Source organism: Scyliorhinus torazame, chromosome 16 (genome assembly GCF_047496885.1).
Source record: "Scyliorhinus torazame isolate Kashiwa2021f chromosome 16, sScyTor2.1, whole genome shotgun sequence".
Classification (NCBI taxonomy): domain Eukaryota; kingdom Metazoa; phylum Chordata; class Chondrichthyes; order Carcharhiniformes; family Scyliorhinidae; genus Scyliorhinus; species Scyliorhinus torazame.
This window is the reverse complement of record NC_092722.1, coordinates 124,986,135-125,009,231: the sequence shown is the minus strand read 5'-3', so window position 1 is coordinate 125,009,231 and position 23,097 is coordinate 124,986,135. Positions and strand designations below refer to the sequence as shown.

Genomic DNA, 23,097 nt, shown 5'->3' with positions numbered 1-23,097 from the left:
TAGTGGAAAAAACCTGCTTCCTCCCTCACAGGTCCCACCTTTATTAACCCCCTACTCTAAGCTAAACTAATGCCACCCCCCTTTTCTGCTGACGATTAATTTTCTGCAAAGAAGTCGACGAACGGATGCCACCTCCGGGCGAACCCTAACAGTGACCCTCTGAAATCAAACTTGATTTTCTCCAAACAGAGAAAGCTGGCCATGTCCGATAGCCAGGTCTCCGACTTCGGGGGCTTTGAGTCCCTCCATGCTAATAGTATCTGTCTCCGGGCTACCAGGGAAGCAAAGGCCAGAACGTCCGCCTCTTTCTCCTCCTGGATTCCCGGATCTTCCGACACCCCGAAAATCGCCACCTCCGGACTCGGTGCCACCCTTTTTTTTAACATCGTGGACATGGCATCTGCAAACCCCTGCCAGAATCCCCTAAGCTTTGGACATGTCCAAAACATGTAGACATGGTTCGCTGGCCCTCCCGCACACCTTGCGCATCTATCTTCTACCCCAAAGACCCTGCTCATTCTGGCCACTGTCATGTGAGCCTGGTGCATGACCTTAAACTGTATCAGGCTGAGCCTGGCGCATGTTGTGGACGCGTTGACCCTATTCAACGCATCCGCCCAGAGACCATCCTCTATCTCTCCTCCTAACTCCTCTTCTCATTTGCGCTTCAGCTCCTCGGTCTGCATGTCCTCTGACCCCATGAGTTCCTTATAGATGTCAGACACCTTGCCTCCTCCCACCCACCCTCAGGAAACTACCCTGCCCTGTATCCCCCTTAGTGGTAGGAGCGGGAAGGTTGAGACCTGCCTACTTAGGAAGTCCCGCACCTGCAGGTACCTAAATTCATTTCCCCTCACCAATCCAAATTTCTCCTCCAGCTCCCTGAAGCTAGGAAATCTCCCCTCTAGAAACATATCCTCCATCCTCTCAATTCTTGCCCTCTGCCATCTCCAAAAGCCCCTGTGCATCCTTCCCGGGGCAAACCGGTGATTATTACAAATTGGAGACCAGACCGATGCTCCCTCCACTCCCACATGCTTCCTCCATTGCCCTCAGACTCTCAGGACCGCTACCACCACGGGGCTGGTGGAGTACCGTGCCGGAGGGAACAGCAGAGGTGCCGTTATCAACTCCCCCAAGCTGGTGCCCTTACATGAGGCCGCCTCCATACGTTCCCACGCCGACCCCCCCCCCCACCCCCAACCCCCCCCCCCCCAACCACTTCCTAATCGGCTATATTCGCTGCCCAATAATAGTTACTGAAGTTTGGCAGCACCAGCCCACCCGCCCCCCGGCTCCGCTCAAGCATCCCCTTTTTTACTCGCGGGGCTTGCCCGCCCATAAAAAGCCGGTGATAACTTTGTTAACCCGTTTAAAAAAGCACCGCGGAATAAAGATGGGGAGACACTGGAACACAAACAGGAATCTCGGAAGGACTGTCATCTTCACCGTCTGGACCCTCCCAGCTAATGACAATGGGAGCACGTCCCACCTCCGAAAATCGTCCTTCATTTGATCTACTAGTCGGGCCAGATTAAGTTTGTGCAACCGTTCCCATTCACGCGCCACTTGGATGCCTAAATACCTAAAGCTTCCCCCTAACACTCTAAACGGCAGTTCCCCCAGTCGCCATTTCCTGTTCCCTTGCCTGGATCGCAAACATCTCGCTTTTCCCCATATTTAGTTTGTACCCCGAAAACCGGTCAAATTCCCCCACAATGCTCATGATTTCTTCCATCCCCTCTACTGGGTCCGATACATACAGGAGCAGGTCATCTGCGTAAAGCAAGACTCTTGTGTTCCACTACCCCTCCGGTCCAGCCCCTTCCAGCCCCTCGAGGGAAGATAGAGGGAAGATAGAGGCTCAGTGCAATTGCCAATGGCTCTATAGCTAACATGACCAACAGTGGGGAGAGGGGGCATCCCTGTCTCATCCCCCGATGTAGCCTAAAATAATCCGATGTTGCCCTGTTTGTCCGTACGCTCGCCACAGGAGCCTGATACAGCAGCCTGACGCAGTCGATAAAGCCCCGCCCAAATCCGAATCATCCCAGTACCTCCCACAGATATTCCCATTCTACTCGATCAAAAGCCTTCCCTGCGTCCATTACGACCACTACCTCCACCTCCCTACCTTCTGGGGGCATCATGATTGCATTTAGCAGTCTTCTTACATTGGCCACCAACTGCCTTCCCTCAAAAAACCCTGTCTGGTCCTCCCGAATCACGCCCGGAACACAGTCTTCAATCCTAGAGGACAAAATTTTGGCAAGTAGTTTGGCGTCCATGTTCAATAGGGATATCGGCCTGCAGGACCCACACAGCTCTGGATTCTTCTCCCGCTTCAGGATCAGCAAGACCGTGGCCTGTGAATCGTCAGGGGAAGCACACCTCTCTCCCTAGCTTCATTGAATGTCCTCATCAGCAGCGGCCCCAATATCCCAGAGAACTTTTTATAGAACTCCACTGGGTACCCATCCGGCTCCGGGGCTTTACCCGACTGCATGGCGTTCAGCCCCTCCGCTATCCCTTCGACTCCGATCAGCCCTCCTACCAGTTCCCCGTCCACCTTCGGGAAATTCAGCCCCCCTCGGAAGTGCCTCATCCCCTCCGGCCCAGATGGGGGTTCCGACCCGTAGAGCCTACTATAAAACTCCTTAAACGCCTTATTCACCCCTGCTGAGTCTCCCACCAGGTTCCCCTCTCCATACTTTACCTTCCCTATCTCCCTGGCTGCCTCCCTCTTTCTAAGCTGCTGTGCAAGCATTCTGCTGGCCTTCTCTCCATGCTCATAGATCGCCCCCCTTGCCTTTCTCAGCTGCTCTACCACCTTCCCTGTGGTTAACAAGCCAAACTCCGCCTGTAGCCTCTGCCATTCCCTTAAAAGTTCTGCCTCTGGGGTCTCCGCATACCTCCTATCGACCTGTAGTATCTCATTTACCAGTCGGTCCATCTCTGCCCTATCTACCTTCTCCCTGTGGGCCCGTAGCGAGATCAGCTCCCCTCTAACCACCGCCTTCAGTGCTTCCCACACCACCGCTGCTGAAATTTCCCCCGTATCATTGACCTCCAGGTAGTTCTGAATACATTTCATCAACGCCCGCCCACCTCTTATCATAGATAATTATCATAGAATTTTCAGTGCAGAAGGCGGCCATTCGGCCCATCGAGTCTGCACCGGCTCTTGGAAAGAGCACCCTACCCAAGGTCAACACCTTCACCCTATCCCCATAACCCAGGAACCCCACCCAACACTAAGGGCAATTGTGGACACTAAGGGCAATTTAGCAAGGCCAATCCACCTAACCTGCACATCTTTAGACACTAAGGGGTAATTTATCGTGGCCAATCCACCTAACCTGCACATCTTTGGACTGTGGGAGGAGACCGAAGCACCCAGAGGAAACCCACGCAGACACGGGGAGGATGTGCAGACTCCGCACAGACAGTGACCCAAGCCGGAATCGAACCTGGGACCCTGGAGCTGGGACCCTGGAGCTATCCACAATGCTACCGTGCTGCCCGCTAAAAGTCAATCATCTAACCTCCAGTGCGGGTGCTGGTTACTGTCTTTACTAACCTGTAGGTCAACCCAGTGCGGGCATGGTCTGAGATTGTGATCGCCGAGTACCCCGTGTCCACCACCCCCATCAGTAGAAATCAATCTGGGAGTACCCTTTATGCACGTGTGAGTAGAAGGAGAACTCCTTCACTCCTGGCTGCCTAAATCTCCATGGATGCAACCCCACCCCCCATCTGCTGCATGAACCGTTTTAGCTCCTTAGCCATTGCTGGCACCCTGCCCATTTTTGAGCTTGACCGGTCTTAACCAGGGTCAGTAACTGTGTTGAAGTCCCCTCCCATGACCAGCTTATGCAAATCCAGGTTCGGTATCTTACAAAGAACAAAGAAATGTACAGCACAGGAACAGGCCCTTCGGCCCTCCAAGCCCGTGCCGACCATGCTGCCCGACTAAATTACAATCTTCTACACTTCCTGGGTCCGTATCCCTCTATTCCCATCCTATTCATGTATTTGTCAAGATGCCCCTTAAATGTCACTATCGTCCCTCCTTCCACCACCTCCTCCGGCAGCGAGTTCCAGGCACCCACTACCCTCTGTGTAAAAAACTTGCCTCGTACATCTACTCTAAACCTTGCCCCTCTCACCTTAAACCTATGCCCCCTAGTAATTGACCCCTCTACCCTGGGGAAAAGCCTCTGACTATCCACTGTCTATGCCCCTCATAATTTTGTAGACCTCTATCAGGTCGCCCCTCAACCTCCGTCGTTCCAGTGAGAACAAACCGAGTTTATTCAACCACTCCTCATAGCTAATGCCCTCCATACCAGGCAACATTCTGGTAAATCTCTTCTGCACCCTCTCTAAAGCCTCCACATCCTTCTGGTAGTGTGGCGACCAGAATTGAACACTATACTCCAAGTGTGGCCTAACTAAGGTTCTATACAGCTGCAACATGACTTGCCAATTCTTATACTCAGTGCCCCGGCCAATGAAGGCAAGCATGCCGTATGCCTTCTTGACTACCTTCTCCACCTGTGTTGCCCCTTTCAATGACCTGTGGACCTGTACTCCTAGATCTCTTTGACTTTCAATACTCTTGAGGGTTCTACCATTCACTGTATATTCCCTACTTGTATTAGACCTTCCAAAATGCATTACCTCACATTTGTCCGGATTAAACTCCATCTGCCATCTCTCCGCCCAAGTCTTCAAACAATCTAAATCCTGTTGTATCCTCTGACAGTCCTCATCGCTATCCGCAATTCCACTAACCTTTGTGCCGTCTGCAAACTTACTAATCAGACCAGTTACATTTTCCTCCAAATCATTTTTCTATACTACAAACAGCAAAGGTCCCAGCACTGATCCCTGCGGAACACCATTGGTCACAGCCCTCCAATTAGAAAAGCATCCTTCCATTGCTACTCTCTGCATTCTATGACCTAGCCAGTTCTGTATCCACCTTGCCAGCTCACCCCTGATCCTGTGTGACTTCACCTTTTGTACTAGTCTACTATGAGGGACCTTGTCAAAGGCCTTACTGAAGTCCATATAGACAACCTCCACTGCCCTACCTGCATCAATCATCTTTGTGACCTCCTCTAAAAACTCTATCAAGTTAGTGAGACACAACCTCCCCTTCACAAAACCATGCTGCCTCTCACTAATACGTCCATTTGCTTCCAAATGGGAGTAGATCCTGTCTCAAAGAATTCTCTCCAGTAATTTCCCTACCACTGAAGTAAGGCTCACCGGCCTGTAGTTCCCTGGATTATCCTTGCTACCCTTCTTAAACAGAGGAACAACATTGGCTATTCTCCAGTCCTCTGGGACATCACCTGAAGACAGCGAGGATCCAAAGATTTCTGTCAAGGCCTCAGCAATTTCCTCTCCCGCCTCCTTCAGTATTCTGGGGTAGATCCCATCAGGCCCTGGGGACTTAGCTACCTTAATATTTTTTAAGATGCACAAACTCCCCAAAAATCGTCTTTATAAACTCCACATCATCCCAGTTTGGTGCATATACATTTACTGGTACCACCTGCACCCCCTCCAATTTCCAACTGACCATAATGTACAGGCCTCCCACATCCAAAACTATTCTTGCCGCCTCAAACGCCACTTACTTGTTGATCAGGATCGTGATCCCTCTAGTCTTCGAGTCCAGTCCCGAGTGAAAAACCTGTCTGACCCAACCTTTCCTTAATCTAATCTGGTCAGCTACTCTAAGGTGCGTCTCCTGCAGCATTATCACATCCGCCTTCAGTCCTCCCAAGTGCACGAACTCGCGTGCCCTCTTGACCGGCCCATTGAACCCTCTTACATTCCAGGTGATCAGTCTAGTTGGGGGTTCATCGCCCCCTCCCCTTCGCCGATCAGCCATCCCCTCTCTTGGGCCAGTCGCCTGCCCGCACCCCATGCCTCCACCGGTCTGCCCCCAGGCAGCCCCCGCCCCCCAACCTCCTCTCTGTCCCTCAACAAAAGTCCCTCCCTCATCAGCAGAACATTTTTCCCCCCTCCCCACCCCCCCAGTAACAGCACAAAATAAATCAACTCCTTTGATAAGCCTAACATCTCCAGACCCCCCCCCCCACTACGCTTCCATAAGCTAGCCTGTCCAGCAATTTGGTAGCCCTTGCCCCTGGCGCCAGACATTCTCCCACCTATTGTTTCCTCCCCACTCTGCACCCCGCTCATACAACCCTGCTTCTGTGGGCACTCTGAAATGAAGTTGGAGACGTTAATATTTCAGTTCAAACATAAAATCCTCAGAATCACACAGCCCCACACTGAGGTCACAGCCAAAAGCCTATTAGGGACAATCCCGGCTGGGGGTGGGCTGGAATATCCCAAGAGTTTACAGCGACAACTTGCATTTATGTAGCATCGTTAGTATAAATAAATGGATGTTTTCAAACAAAGTCCGACAGCGAACCCGCAATAAGATATTCGGGCACGTGTTCAAAGAGGAGAGCATGAGGGAAGCAGTGAGGTTGAGGCAGGTGATTCCAGAGCTTGGAGCCTGGGCAGCTGAAGAGATGACCACCAGCGGTGGGTGAAGGAATTGGAGATGTACAAGAGGCTGGGGATTGAGGAAATCACCATCAACATTGTCACAATAATTATAAACAAAATACTGCGGATGCTGGAATCTCAAACTAAAACACAGAATGCCAGAAAAACTCAGGAGGTCTGGCAGCAGCTGGAGGGAGAGGAATCAGAGTTAACGTTTCGAGTCCACTTCACTCTTCATCGGAACTAAAAGGGGAATGTGTCAGCTATCAAACTGTAGCCGGGAGAGATTGTAGCAAAAATGTAGAAAACATAAGAACAAGAGACAGATGACCAGGTGTGGGAGGGTGGGGGAGAATGGGGCGAGGGGGGGGGATTTGTATTGAGACCAAAAATGTATGGGATATGAAAACAGAAGGGGTTAAGATGGAGGAGAAAAGTCACAGTCTAAAGTTGTTGACCTGAGTATTGAGTCCTGAAGGCTGGAACATTGTCATGGTGGCTTGAAGTCTGCTGCTACCATAAATGTTGAGGGTCTTGATGTGGACCTCAATGGATCTGGTCTGTCTGCGACGTATCCTAAGTGAGATATTGAGAATGACACGGTTTCCTATGCTACAGATGCTGCCAGATCTGCTGAGCTATTCCAGCATTCTCTGTTCTTGTTTCAGATTCCAGCATCTGCAGTATTTTGCTTATATTTTTCTGGCAATATTCATGATGATTTTCTCCAGGAATTATATGAAGTTTATTGCTAGCAACAGCCACATACACAACTCTGCAGATCTTGATTCAGACCAGGTTCGAACAGTTAAATAGGTGAATCAGCTTTAACAAAGAGGCATTCAGACTCGAAACGTTAGCTCAATTCTCCCTCCAGGTGCTGTCAGACCTGCTGCAATTGTCCAGTATTTTCTCTTTTTGTTGTGTTGTGTTAAATAGGTTAATTATCAGACTATATGCAAGACTCATAAGGTATACTTATTGAGTTTTACTGATATAGAGTCACAGACAGTAAGAATCATAGATAATAGTGAACATCTAATATGGAGACTGCACTATTTATCCTCCAGCCTTACACATAGTGATATCCTAGTGTTGACACTATGCAGCTTCTTAAAGCTACTTTAAAAACCCTTACCTTTGCAGGAGCAGCCCTTTGAATTTCGGTGGGAGCGGAGCGCAGGGGCCTTCTGGGAGGTAAGTTTTTGCTTTAAAAACCCTTACCTTTGCAGGAGCAGCCCTTTGAATTTCGGCGGGAGCGGTGCGCAGGGGCCTTCTGGGAGGTGAGTATTTACTTTAAAAACCCTTACCTTTGCAGGAGCAGCCCTTTGAATTTCGGCGGGAGCGGAGCGCAGGGGCCTTCTGGGAGTTGAGTATTTACATTAAAAACCCTTACCTTTGCAGGAGCAGCCCTTTGAATTTCGGCGGGAGCGGTGCGCAGGGGCCTTCTGCGAGGTGAGTATTTACTTTAAAAACCCTTACCTTTGCAGGAGCAGCCCTTTGAATTTCGGCGGGAGCGGAGCGCAGGGGCCTTCTGGGAGGTAAGGTTTTGCTTTAAAAACCCTTACCTGGTCCCGTTTCTGTTTTATTTTTTATATAAGGCGGGAACCGGAAGTTCGACCCGTGGACTTCTGGGAAGGTTCCCCACCCCCAACTAATATATTCTGGTGGAGAGGAAACCCGAGACACTACACGTGTAGTGTCTCCCACCCGCCCTCCTCCTCTAACCTAATAATAAGACCCCTTGGTGTGAGGTAAGTGCCATATTATATTATTATATTTCTTATTTATTTATTTATTAACCAGATCTTGGTTGGAGGTTAGAGGGATGGCAGGGAAGGGAGTGCAATGTTCCTCCTGCAGGATGTTTGAGGTGAGGGATGCCGTTAGTGTCCCTGCTGATTTTACCTGCAGGAAGTGCAGCCATCTCCAGCTCCTCCAAGTCCGAGTTAGGGAACTGGAGCTGGAGTTGGATGAACTTCGGATCATTCGGGAGGCAGAGGGGGTCATAGATAGCAGCTTCAGGGAATTAGTTACACCAAAGATTGGAGATAGATGGGTAACTGTAAGAGGGACTGGGAAGAAGCAGTCAAGTGCAGGGATCCCCTGCGGTTGGTCCCCTGAGTAACAAGTATACCGCTTTGGATACTTGTGGGAGGGACGACATACCAGGGGTAAGCCATGGGGTACGGGCCTCTGGCACGGAGTTTGTCCCTGTTGCTCAGAAGGGAAGGGGGGAGAGGAGCAGAGCATTAGTAATTGGGGACTTGATAGTCAGGGGCACAGACAGGAGATTTTGTGGGAGCGAGAGAGACTCACGTTTGGTATGTTGCCTCCCAGGTGCAAGGGTACGTGATGTCTTGGATCGTGTTTTCCGGGTCCTTAAGGGGGAGGGGGAGCAGCCCCAAGTCGTGGTCCGCATGGGCACTAACGACATAGGTAGGAAAGGGGACAAGGATGTCAGGCAGGCTTTCAGGGAGCTAGGATGGAAGCTCAGAACGAGAACAAACAGAGTTGTTATCTCTGGGTTGTTGCCCGTGCCACGTGATAATGAGATGAGGAATAGGGAGAGAGAGCAATTAAACACGTGGCTACAGGGATGGTGCAGGCGGGAGGGATTCAGATTTCTGGATAACTGGGCCTCTTTCTGAGGAAGGTGGGACCTCTACAGACAGGATGGTCTACATCTGAACCAGAGGGGCACAAATATCCTGGGGGGGGAGATTTGCTAGTGCTCTTTGTGGGGGTTTAAACTAATGCAGCAGGGGCATGGGAACCTGGATTGTAGTTTTAGGGTACGAGAGATTGAGAGTATAGAGGTCAGGAGCACAGATTTGACTTCGCAGGAGGGGGCCAGTGTTCAGGTAGGTGGTTTGAAGTGTGTCTACTTCAATGCCAGGAGTATACGAAATAAGGTAGGGGAACTGGCAGCATGGGTTGGTACCTGGGACTTCGATGTTGTGGCCATTTCGGAGACATGGATAGAGCAGGGACAGGAATGGTTGTTGCAGGTTCCGGGGTTTAGGTGTTTTAGTAAGCTCAGAGAAGGAGGCAAAAGAGGGGGAGGTGTGGCGCTGCTAGTCAAAAACAGTATTACGGTGGCAGAGAGGATGCTAGATGGGGACTCTTCTTCCGAGGTAGTATGGGCTGAGATAAGAAACAGGAAAGGAGAGGTCACCCTGTTGGGAGTTTTCTATAGGCCTCCAAATAGTTCTAGGGATGTAGAGGAAAGGATGGCGAAGATGATTCTGGATAAGAGCGAAAGTAACAGGGTAGTTATTATGGGAGACTTTAACTTTCCAAATATTGACTGGAAAAGATATGGTTGTCGTTTTTTGTACAATGTGTGCAGGAGGGTTTCCTGACACAATATGTTGACAGGCCAACAAGAGGAGAGGCCACATTGGATTTGGTTTTGGGTAATGAATCAGGCCAGGTGTTAGATTTGGAGGTAGGTGAGCACTTTGGGGACAGTGACCACAATTCGGTGACGTTTACGTTAGTGATGGAAAGGGATAAGTATACCCCGCAGGGCAAGAGTTATAGCTGGGGGAAGGGCAATTATGATGCCATTAGACATGACTTGGGGGGCATAGGTTGGAGAAGTAGGCTGCAAGTGTTTCTATAGGTATGTCAGGAATAAAAGAATGACTAGGGTAAGAGTAGGGCCAGTCAAGGACAGGGATGGGAAGTTGTGTGTGGAGTCTGAAGAGATAGGCGAGATACTGAATGAATATTTTTCGTCAGTATTCACTCAGGAAAAAGAGAATGTTGTGGAGGAGAATGCTGAGACCCAGGCTATTAGAATAGATGGCATTGAGGTACGTAGGGAAGAGGTGTTGGCAATTCTGAAATTTGCAGATTGTAAAATAGATAAGTCCCCGGGGCCTGATGTGATTTATCCTAGGATTCTCTGGGAAGCCAGGGAAGAGATTGCTGAGCCTTTGGCTTTGATTTTTATGTCATCATTGGCTACAGGAATAGTGCCAGAGGACTGGAGGATAGCAAACGTGGTTCCTTTGTTCAAGAAGGGGAGTAGAGACAACCCTGGCAACTATAGACCGGTGAGCCTCACGTCTGTTGTGGGTAAAGTCTTGGAGGGGATTATAAGAGACAAGATTTATAATCATCTAGATAGGAATAATATGATTAGGGATAGTCAGCATGGCTTTGTGAAGGGTAGGTCATGCCTCCAAACCTTATCGAGTTCTTTGAGAAGGTGACTGAACAGGTAGACGAGGGTAGAGCAGTTGATGTGGTGTATATGGATTTCAGTAAAGCGTTTGATAAGGTTCCCCACGGTAGGCTATTGCAGAAAATACAGAGGCTGGGGATTGAGGGTGATTTAGAGATGTGGATCAGAAATTGGCTAGCTGAAAGAAGACAGAGGGTGGTGGTTGATGGGAAATGTTCAGAATGGAGTTCAGTTACAAGTGGCGTACCACAAGGATCTGTTCTGGGGCCGTTGCTGTTTGTCATTTTTATAAATGACCTAGAGGAGGGCGCAGAAGGGTGGGTGAGTAAATTTGCAGACAACACTAAAGTCGGTGGTGTTGTCGACAGTGCGGAAGGATGTTGCAGGTTACAGAGGGACATAGATAAGCTGCAGAGCTGGGCTGAGAGGTGGCAAATGGAGTTTAATGCAGAGAAGTGTGAGGTGATTCGCTTTGGAAGGAATAACAGGAATGCGGAATATTTGGCTAATGGTAAAGTCCTTGGAAGTGTGGATGAGCAGAGGGATCTCGGTGTCCATGTACATAGATCCCTGAAAGTTGCCACCCAGGTTGATAGGGTTGTGAAGAAGGCCTATGGAGTGTTGGCCTTTATTGGTAGAGGGATTGAGTTCCGGAGTCATGAGGTCATGTTGCAGCTGTACAAAACTCTGGTACGGCCGCATTTGGAGTATTGCGTACAGTTCTGGTCACCTCATTATAGGAAGGACGTGGAAGCTTTGGAGCGGGTGCAGAGGAGATTTACCAGGATGTTGCCTGGTATGGAGGGAAAATCTTATGAGGAAAGGCTGATGGACTTGAGGTTGTTTTCGTTAGAGAGAAGAAGGTTAAGAGGAGACTTAATAGAGGCATACAAAATGATCAGGGGGTTAGATAGGGTGGACAGTGAGAGCCTTCTCCCGCGGATGGAAATGGCTAGCACGAGGGGACATAGCCTTAAACTGAGGGGTAATAGATACAGGACAGAGGTCAGAGGTAGGTTCTTTACGCAAAAAGTGGTGAGGCCGTGGAATGCCCTACCTGCAACAGTAGTGAACTCGCCAACATTGAGGGCATTTAAAAGTTTATTGGATAAACATATGGATGATAATGGCATAGTGTAGGTTAGATGGCTTTTGTTTTTTGACTTCCCATGTCGGTGCAACATAGTTGGCCGAAGGGCCTGTCCTGCGCTGTATCGTTCTATGTTCTATGTACATGCCATTGCCTACAACACCGTACATACAATATCACTACAAACACTGAAAACATTTTCAAGTTATCCAGCCCATGGGGCGGGATTCTCCACTCCCGCGCCGAAGTGGCCGCGCCGTCGTAAACGCCGTTGAGGTTCACGACGGCCGAAACGGCCCCGATCCCGACCAATTCAGGCCCTGACAATGGACTAGGATCGGGGCCGCGTCATCTACACGCGCCAGGCCTTGTCGCTCGTGTAAAGGCGGCGCCGCATAGATGACGCGGCCAGCGCCGCATAACTGGCGTCATCCGCGCATGGCGGGTTGGCCAGCGCCAACCCGCGCATGCATGGTTGCCGGCCTCTCTAAGTCCGCCCCGCAAGAAGATGGCGGGCGGATCTTGCGGGGCCGCGGAAGGAAGAAGATCCTCCTTCAGAGAGGACGGCCCAACGATCGGTGGGCACCGATCGCGGGCCATGCCACATTTAAGGTACCCCCCCCCGGTGCAGGATCTCCCCTCCCCCCCCCCCCCCCCCCGCAGGCCGCCCCCCCAGCGTTCACGCACCGTTCACGACGGCAGTGACCAGGTGTGGACGGCGCCGGAGGGGAGCCCGCCATTTTGGCCTGGCCGCTCGGCCCATCCGGGCCTGAGAATAGCGGGGGTGCCGGAGAATCGCCATTTTGGGTGTCTCCGGCGATTCTCCGGCCCGCGGAACTCGACGGGGCCGTTCCCGCCGCTTGGGAGAATCGCGGGAGGGCATCGGACCGGCGTCCCAGGAAATCTTGCCGGCCCAGGCGATTCTCTCAACCGGCGCGGGAGTGGAGAATCGCGCCCATGGTATCCCATGCTGTGTTTCCTTTGCATTATAGACTACCCCCAATTCATCTCAATTGGCTCGAAAGCTGGCTCGTGATGCAGAGAGAGGCCAACAGCATGGGTTCAATTCCCATACCGGCTGAGGTTATTCATGAATAACCCTAAATGGGCAGCACAGTGGCACAGTGGTTAGCACTTCTGCCTCACAGTGCCAGAGACCCGGGTTCAATTCCGTGTGGAGTTTGTACTTTCTCCCCGTGTCTGTGTGGGTTTCCTCGGGGCGATCCATCTTCCTCCCACAGTCCAAGGATGTGAACTTAGGTGGACCAATCAGGCTAAAAATTGCCCTTTAGTGTCCAGAGATGTGCAGGTTAGGTGGGGTATGGGGATAGGTTGAGGGAGTGGGCCTAGGTAGAGTGCTCTTCCCGAGGGTTGGTGCAGACTCGATGGGCCAAATGGCATCCTACTGCAATGTCGGAATTCCATGATTGTCTGAAGGCCTGCCTTCTCAACCTTGCTCCTCGCCTCACGTAAATCACCAGCAGTCAACTCTCCCCCTCAAAGGGAAAAACAGCCTATGGTTATCTGGAACTGTGGCAACTTTACTTTGCTTTTCCAACTACCCAAAACCCTGATCAGAAATAATAACTGAAAGTGCAGAATAACCATAGGGCCTGTATTACTGGACTATGAAGTCTGGGAACAATATTCCCAACTGTTCTCAGCTGATCTTAGTCATCATTGCCCTCAGTGAGCTTGTATGTCTCAACTAGTCAAAAGGTTAGTAGCTCAATCGCCAACCTGTAGACTTGGCCACATAATTGAGTCTGACACTGCTGTGCCGCAATAAGGGAGGTGCTCTATGGTTGGAAGCACCATCTTTTGGATTAGACATTTAAAAAAGGCTCCCTCTAATCTCTCCAGTGAAAGGATCCCATGGTGTTATTGGCATAAGAGCAGATGAGTTAGACATAGACATAGAATTTACAGTACAGAAGGAGGCCATTTGGCCCACCAGGTCCGCACCGGAAAAATTGCCCCTTAGGTTTCCAGAGATGTGCAGGTTAGGTGGGGTTATGGGGATAAGGTGGGGGCAAATATTTATCCCTTCATCAACATCCCTAAAATAGATTACCTGGTTATTGTCACATTGTGCAGCTTGTTATGTGCAAACTGTCACCTGTGCTTCCCACAATGCGACAGTGTCAAAGACTTGGAAACACAGTTTGCTGCCTGTTAAACTCTTTGGATGTTCTGAGATTGGGCAGCATGTGATATAATTACAAATCTATCTTTTTATCTAATTGTTAATATCCTCAAACACTATCAGACATAAACCAGGAGATTAGGAACAAAATACTTTGGCTGGGATTCTCCGCTTGCCGACGTCGAAATCTTATTCGGCGATCGGGCGGAGAATCCCTTTTGACGCCAAAATCGGGGGCAGTGCCTGTTTTTAGATGCTCCGCCCCCTCCAAACCGGCATCATCGGTGAGTACGGCGCACACTGTTGGGACAGCCTCAGGACATCACCTGCATGGGTCTCGTCAACCTCGAGTGGTGGCTGCGGACTGTGTCCAGCGCCGTCACAGTTCATAGATTTTCATAGAATTTACAGTGCAGAAGGAGGCCATTCGGCCCATCGAGTCTGCACCGGCTCTTGGAAAGAGCACCCTACCCAAGGTCAACACCTACACCCAATCCCCATAACCCAGCAACCCCACTAAGGGAAATTTTGGACACTAAGGGCAATTTAGCATGGCCAATCCACCTAACCTGCACATCTTTGGACTGTGGGAGGAAACCGGAGCACCCGGAGGAAACCCACGCACACACGGGGAGGACGTGCAGACTCCGCACAGACAGTGACCCAAGCCGGAATTGAACCTGGGACCCTGGAGCTGTGAAGCAATTATGCTAACCACAATGCTACCGTGCTGCCCCAGTTGGGTGGGGGGAGCCCTTCTGCTGACCGGGGAGGCTCGGCGGGGTCTTCGGGGACTGGTGGGGGGTGGTTCAGTGGGTGGCGAGGGGGGTTACACTATCTGGCAGGCCGCATCCACACGCGGCTGACGCCATGTTGTACGGCGCGACCGCTGCAGGTCGTCGCCGTGCATGTGCGCGGCCATGGACCCGGCAATTCTCCGGCCATTTATGCCGGGGGTTTTGCGTGGCGCAGCTGCTAACCCCCCACCGGGCGGAGCATCGGTGTAGCGGCGCCGCCGACTTTTGCATCGTAAAACTGGACACTTCCTCTGGACATAGCCTCAAAATCGGAAAATCCAGCCCTTTGTATTTTAAAAGGGCATTTGTTTCACAGATAGTTACATTGCTTCACTAATATTTTCTGTTGCTTAAAGCACTTGCTAATAAAGAGATGGTGATTACAAGTCTATCTTTTTTATCTAATTGTTAATATCCTCAAACACTATCAGACATAAACCAGGAGATTAGGAACAAAGGTATTTGTTTCCAGATGAATAATATTTACTGTTGTTTATAGCACTTGCTAATGAAGAGAGGGTGGGAGACAAGGAGACTAAAGCAGCAGAACAGTCACTGGAGCAGAGAGCAGGACTCTCCGGCAGCAGAGTATTGGAAACAGGCAACAGTAACTTCCGCTTCCCGGGCTTTTGGCGAAGATCAAACATTGGATCAAGTGGGAGGTCAGGTGCAATGCCTGTCCTGGTCAGTGTGCATCTAGTCTGTCCCTTTCTGGGGGAGCATGAATTGGACTGAATCTGAATTAGTTTTAGGAGCAATCACGGTTTTGGATTAGGGACTTGCCCCATCCAGTCTGTACAATGGCTTTGTAACTCTTAAAGAACAAGAACTGCAGAAGGTTTCCAACACCAGCATCAGCTGACCAGCTGAGTGACCTCTGGAGCCAAATTCAGAATCAGAGATGGTCAATTGAATCCTGCAGTCTAATGTATTCTCTGTTGCTCTGGGAATTATAGTTCTGACGATTTAGTCAGCTCATCAAGATGAGCTGCCAACAGTTCTCCATTAGTTAATAATTCCAGATAGCTATTATCCATAATATCTGCCTGAGGTTATTTACAGGATGCTTGAATCCACAGTGTGAGAGTTTAGAATTGAAGTTTATCTTTGTATTTTCTGTAAAATCTGCTGGGAAAATAAGGCTTATTTTATTTAAAATATCACCTGATACAATATTATAAATAGATCCGCCTTTTGTGTCTAATTTCTTCTGACAATCATTTGTCTCAGTGCGACAGTATACACATATCTGTATGACTCACTGTGACAAATAATCCCACTCTCGTGTTTCAACTCCCGTGTAATTTATACTATTGTATTTCAGAAAACAAGCTCCTTGTCTGCTAGTCTACATGCCTAATCGTCTAACACACAGAATGCCAATGAAATTTACCTCATAACGTTGATCGAAAGCCAAATTCCTTCTTCAACTTTAGCTCCACCGGCGAGTTGTCGATGAACAGTGCTCGATGTGTTCTCATTTCCAGATAATTTATATCCTGAGTGTGAGAATAGAAACTGAATCTAACCTTCATTGTTTTACTCCAGGGAAAATGGTGCCAAAACAAGAGTTGTTTATAACGTCCCAGATCTCCATGGAGATTATATGATACTATATATATGATCTTATTGACAACATGGACCTGCTCACAAACACAGAAACAATCAACAAGCCCAACCTGTTTGATTAATCTCACCTTTGCCTCTTTACCACATTCCCCATATTCTCACCAGGAATCCACTGGCAGGAGATGCTTCAATTACTTTTCCAGGATAAATTGATCCCGGTGTCGGTAACACCAACATCTGGAAATTCGAGTCAGGCTGCTCAGTCGCTGGAATGGGGCTGGGGTAGCACACTCTACCCACCATGCCTGAGCACTGGCACCATTCCCAATCCCAGGGTCAGCGACATCAGTGTGAAGGGGGTGGACACTTTCAGAATACCCACCCCTCCATGTCCCTCATTAAGACCAACGATCTGGGTTCCATCTGGCTGTATTCAAAAATTAAACATACTAAATAATGTTTACACGGTGAGGAGGGCAGGGAACACAAAAGCAGAAACATTAAATTGTCAGCAACGACACTTGCAGCCCCAGACTGGTGAGTTCGAGGTATTGTCAGGGCCACTAACAAGGAATCAGAGTGACTTTCATTAAAACAAGAAAAATAACGGTCTCACATTTGTCCCTTCTAAACCATCATAGCAGCAAAATATGCCAGTCCCATAGGACCTTATGTGAACACTGCTGCAAGTCACACCTTGCAGTGTGCAATGTATTTTCACCCCATTTCAATAAACATACGGTACAATGATTTTTTAAAAATTTAGTTTGGATCAAGTATCAACACATGTGCCTTTGGCAAAGCTTAGAGCACAGAATAAGAATTGTACCGCGTGCCACTGGCTACAGTTCCAGAAAGAAACTTTCACCCAACCTGGTGCACATCTTCCAGCAGTCGCCGTGTCTCAGAGTAACTGATCATCCTATTGATCAAAAGAAAACCCTCCAAAAGCAATTTCACAAGTTGAATGGATTGTATGTAATCATGACAATTAATACTGGCAACCAAACAAGCCATACACAGAGCTACTTTACTCCTGCATCCAACATTTATCTCCTGTTTGTTGTGTCATGTGAGAGTACCTTTAAGAAATGGATGTTTATCAGTGATGTCAGAATGTGGGTGGAGCTGGGTGTCTGTCAGCTTTTTACTTTTGTTTTAGGTTGTTTGCTGCAGGGTGTGTTTTAGTTTCGTTTATCAGAGCTGGATAGCTGCAGTCACAGCCAGAACGTGTATTAGTCACTCTCTCTGTAATCTAAAGACTGTAATCGATTCTTTGGTAATTTACAACTAATAACTGCTTCAATAGTGAATTTAAACCTGATCTTTGTGTTTTAAATGTTTTTATGGATGTTTAAAGGACAGTTTAAGGATTACTTAGTGTTGTATTCTTTGGGGGTTGTATTTGAATTAATGATTGCTAAGATGTTCACTGTATGTTTTAAAAAGATTAACTTGAGTTCATAGAATAAACATTGTTTTGCTTTAAAAAAATACTTTTCCATTTCTGCTGCACCACGCCTGTAGAGTGGGCCGTGTGCTCCCCATACCATAATCTATTAAAAGTTGTTGGTCAGGTGAACTCCGTGATACAATTTGGGGTTCTCTAAACCCTGGCCCATAACAGTTGGCCTTAACTTTACTCTGCCTGATTAGCTCATTGGATTCATGTGACCCACAAAACTGTTCCTCTTTAACAAGAAACAAAATATTGGGGAAGAACAAGAAATTGGGACTAACTGGACTGCTCTGGTGCAATCTTGGTGGGTCAAATAACCTCCTTTTGTGCTGTGACATCAATTATGTTACGCCTGTCAGTTTCGTTGGGCGATAGAATCATTTGACCACAAACCCTTATTACTGCACGAGGGATGTGATTGGTCTGTGGGAAACGGAGCCAAGAGTGGATCAGTGGCTAGATTCTTTATTTGTTTATTATTGTCACATGTATTAGTATACAGTGAAAAGTATTGTTTCTTTATCTGCCAGCAGGGAGTCCACCTTACTCCAGGTTCCACTCCACCTTAAGTGTCACGAATTAGAGAGTGCACGTATTTTCCTCAAGGATCCCGTGCTGCCAGATTCTCTGCCGTGTGAACATAGAACATCTACAGTGAAGAAAGAGCCCCCTACCTAGGCCCACAGCGCAGCCTTATACCCGTAATCCCACCTAACCAGGTCAACGTTTTGACACTAACGGGCAATACACAGCTGTATTGAGAAGGTCACAATGGATCAAGAACTCATGCCTCCTGTTCTCTGTGTCCTCCATCTTGCTCCCCTGCTGTCACCATGGCAACACCTCTGTTCAACCCCAATGCAACTGCTTCACCCAATACTATCCCCCCTGACCATCCTTCCTGACCTATCAGCTACTACACCTCAGTCAGTGTGGCTGTGCCGATGCTGCTGTCATTGGGTTGCATTAAGTAGTTGGTTTGACAACTGTAGTTCCAGTATCTATAAAACCTCCTCGAAGTGCGAGGATTGCTCATCACCATCACTGGCTTGTCTGCTGATACTTTCTGTGACATTAAGGAAAAAATGTTTGCTTAACCTCAAGCACAGGGACATTTCCCTTGAAGTAATAACTGTGCAGTGTGCGGTGATTCTTTGAGAAAGCAATAAAATGATTGAGCATTCGCCATCTCTTACCAGACTCTTCTTTTATAAAGCTTGAGAACCCAGTTCATTTTTTCCAATTAAAAGGCAATTTAGCATGGCCAATCCACCTACCTAATCTTTGGGTTGTGGGGGTGAGACCCACACAGACACAGGGAGAATGTGCAAACTCCACACGGACTGTGACTCAGGGCCGGGATTGGAACCCGGGTCCTTGATGCCATGAGGCAGCAGTGCTAACCACTGCACCACCGTGCCACCCTGACTTACCAGATGTTTCTTATTTTAATTACAGTTTCAACCTCTGGCTCTCCTGTCTGCTGCACATGGTGTCAGGGATCTTCTCTTCCTGAGTTTTCAGGATCTTTTGCTGCTTCCATCGGCCCTATTTCTTTGATTGTATTTCCAACAATGATAAGGAAATAGGGATGGTGGGCATGCAGTCCTTGACTTTACGATATTCAAAATACAATGAACTGCTTTTTCGACCATACAACATTGGTGTTGACCTTCCAATGCCCTGCCAGTGAACAAGCTCAAACATTCAGACATTCACTTCGATGTTCTGTGATGCCCATCACCCTGACTCAAGATGCTCAGTTGCTGCTCCATTTTAACTTGATGAGTCTAAGTGCTTCCAAACATTTTCTTAAAGTTAATATTTCAGCATAATTTATTGCTATGTTACGTTTTATAGTTGATTGAGGACAGAATTCTGGGTTATATGTCCACATTAGCTACAAGAACGAGAAAACACAGATTAAAATTTTGGGCAAGGTGTGCAGGGGGGTTTGTGAGGAAGAATGTTTTTATGCAGGGAGTGGTAATGACCTGGAATGTGCTGCCTCTGGAAGCGGAGACGATGAATGACTTGAAAGGAAAATGAGAAAGGAATTTGAGAAAAACAAACTTGTAGGGTGATAGTGAATGGGACTGATTGGATTTCTCTACAAATAGCCAGCATGGGCTCAATGGGACGAATGGCATCCTGTGCTGTAATGACTCAATGATGTTATCAGATTTCAATGGCTGCTGTGTCAACATACAAGTATTGTCAGTCGCATGCTTATGTGATAATTAACAGATCCACAAATCTCCACACTCAATGACCAGGCATGCCAAGAATTGGCTTATCTTCAATGCCCTCTCTCTGAAACTGTCATTGTGAAGATGGCTGGAGAACCATTTCCAGATCTTCATCGCTACCTTGTGCTCTCTGTTCTCTTTTCCTGTAAGGAGAGGAAGAAGAGACCAGTAGGTGTGAGAAATAGAACACACTGAGAAGATATCCTTTGTGGAGGGACACTGTAAGGGAAGGTGTGACATTGAATTAAGATGATGGCCAATGTCAATTGTGGATGCTCAGATGGGGATGTGAGTAAATGCCCAGAGAGTGAGGATAGGTGCATGTGCAGGTGTGTTGGCTTGAGGAGTGATGTGAAGCAGCTGACCTGGGTAGACAGGGTGATGAGGGTTGGGGTAAGATACATATCAAGATACACTTCATTGTCCCAGTTCACCAGGGGCAAACAGTGCCAACATAGCCAACATGATACATAATTAGATTGTGACGGGGGGGTGTCATGAGATGAGACCCCTTAAAACGGAATAGCTAGGATAACACTAGAATAGTTCTACATAAGTTTGTTTATTAAGGATTAGATTAATCATAGAAAGTATACCCAGTAATCATTATTAACCATTAAACATGTATTTTTAGGACATAGCAGTAATAAGCATGCAAACTCTTGCTTTCAGCAGTGGCCGCAATGCATGATGGGATGTAAGCTAGCTAACTTGCCCAAGTTTTTGAGATAAACAGGGTTAGACAGAAGTAGTACAGTCAGCAGTAACACAGTCTGATCAGTAAATAGTTCTTATCAGCGCCCCCAACATCCTGTCTTAGACAATGCATGGTGCAAAGAGGAACCAACTTTGGCATCCTGCCCCGAGATAGGCAGAACAGTGGCAAATGGAATTTAGCCCTGTAAAATGTGAAGTGATGCATTTTGGGAAGACTAACAATGAAAGGGAATACACAATGAAAGCTGGGAAATACAGAGGGCCAGGGGACTGTGGCATCGGCAAAACCTCAGATACTTTCGACCGGTTCACTTACTCAAAGGTTTTACCCAGGTGTCTTTAATCACGAGAACAAACCACAAACACAAATTCAAGTTCACCAATATTGATTTCTCACCCAATTTACCCATATACTACCCACAAATATAATCTAAAGGTACCCAAGATTGATTTATATCCCCCGTAAGGATGGCTTGGTACGTTGTGGATCTGATCCGTGAGCCCCTCTGGTTCGTCGTCACGCAGGTGGTTCTCTCACGTGTTTCTTTCTTCCTTCCTTCTCTGGTCAGCCATCTTGATGGCCTCTGCATGGAGTCTCCGCTCCTAATGTGCTGTGGGTGCGTGTTTTCCTTCCCCCTTGCTTCATGCCTTTTTGCCATTTCCTCGGGCTTTCTGCCAATGATGCCTCAGGAGGAGATCTCAGCACCCAATGTTCCGGTCAATACCCGTTTGACAGGCCACCTGAGCCTGCCTCAGGTGTCCATCTCTGGTGGTGTGGACTACACATAACCTGTTCCCATATAAGGTAACAGCAGAGGGATAGAAAGTCTGGCCAGATCTGGGCAACTGACAATAGACCTGTGCATATGAATAAGGTGCGTTGATCTCCTGATTGTTGATTGAGGGGGCAGGTCCAGACAGGTTCTGCCAGCTTGTCTATTGGTTGTGTATTCGAACTTGGCCATTTTAAATTTCCATGGTGCTGAGTGTCTGTGGCTTGACTTAAAATGCCCAATTCTTTCATTTAAAAACCCAATTTTAATCAGGCCGAAATCTAGCGTTGCTAGATTACCACAGGACTTTGGGATCCATGTCCAAAGATCCCTGAAGACAGCAAGACAGGTAGATAATGTGGTTAGGAAGGCATGCAGGATACATACCTTTATTAGCCAAGGTGCAGCAAGGAGGTTATAATGGACCCGTATAAAATACTGGTTTGACCACAGCTGGAATATTATGTGCAGTTCTGGCCACCACACTATAGGAAGGATGTGATGCACTAAAAAGGGTGCAGTGGAGATTCACCTAGATGCTTTGACAAAGAGTCATTGGACTCGAAACATCAGCTCTTTTCTCTCCCTACAGATGCTGCCAGACCTGCTGAGATTTTCCAGCATTTTCTCTTTCGTTTCAGATTCCAGCATCCGCAATAATTTGCTTTTTACCTGGATGCTGCCTGGGCTGGAGGTTTTCAACGATGAAGAGAGGCTGGCGAGGCTGGGGCTGCTTTCCTTAGAGCACAGAACACTGAGGGAGGACCTGGTTGAGGTGTACAAAATTGTGAGAGACATATTAATATTATTAATAATCTTTATTGTCACAAGTAGGCTGACATTAACACTGCAATGAAGTTCCTGTGAAAATCCCCCTGTCTCCTCATTCTGGTGCCTGTTTGGGTACAGAGGGAGAATTCAGAATGTCCAATTCACCTAACAACACATCTTTCGGGACTTGTGGGAGGAAACGGAGCACCCGGAGGAAACCCACGCAGACACAGGGAGAACATGCAGACTCCTGACTGAAGCAGGGAATCAAACCTGGGAACCCTGGAGCTGTGAAGCAACAGTGCTACCCACTGTGCTACCGGGCTGCCTTTCTCCTTTTCTATATGAAGTCTTATACTGTTCTTAATGATTCCAATAATTAGCATAGGTGAAAGAACCTTTTCCTCTTAGTAGAGGGGTCAATAACCTGGGGCATAAATTTAAGCGTAAGGTCAGGAGATTTAGAGGGGGTGGCAGGAATCTGGAACTCACTGCCTGAAAGGGTGGAGAGACGGGACTCCCAACATTTGAGAAACATTTAGATGTGCACTTGAAACAGCATAGCATACAAGGCCATGGGACAAGTGCTGGAAAATGGGATTAGAATCGAGACGTGTTTGATGGCCGGTGCAGACACGAAGGGCCTCTTTCTAAAAGCTCTTTGATTGGTGTGTGATCCACATTGTCCAGCGGCTCACCGTTGATCTTGATGGTTGGGGGACAGTTTTATGTGGCAGGAGTGGGACGGTAGAGAACCTTTGTTTTCCAGATGTTTAGTCTGGGGCCCATTC

At 48.1% G+C, this 23,097-nt stretch overlaps 1 protein-coding gene across 2 annotated transcripts in view; it reads right to left on the bottom strand.

The window, feature by feature from the left end:
• LOC140393043 (interferon-induced protein with tetratricopeptide repeats 5-like) overlaps window positions 1-19,369 on the bottom strand; it is a 31,300-nt gene extending 11,931 nt beyond the window's left edge. Inside the window, exon 1 of one of the 2 annotated variants that reach the window (XM_072478991.1) lies at window positions 19,230-19,369. Coding sequence is in view for 1 of the 2 variants with exons in the window: in XM_072478989.1 (XP_072335090.1) it covers window positions 16,162-16,166 (5 nt within the window). In the remaining variant the exon portion in view is untranslated. Of the gene's footprint in view, window positions 1-16,161; window positions 16,264-19,229 lie in introns of those variants that run through there. The other variant, XM_072478989.1, reaches the window with a different exon arrangement.
• Window positions 19,370-23,097: the final 3,728 nt, after the last annotated feature.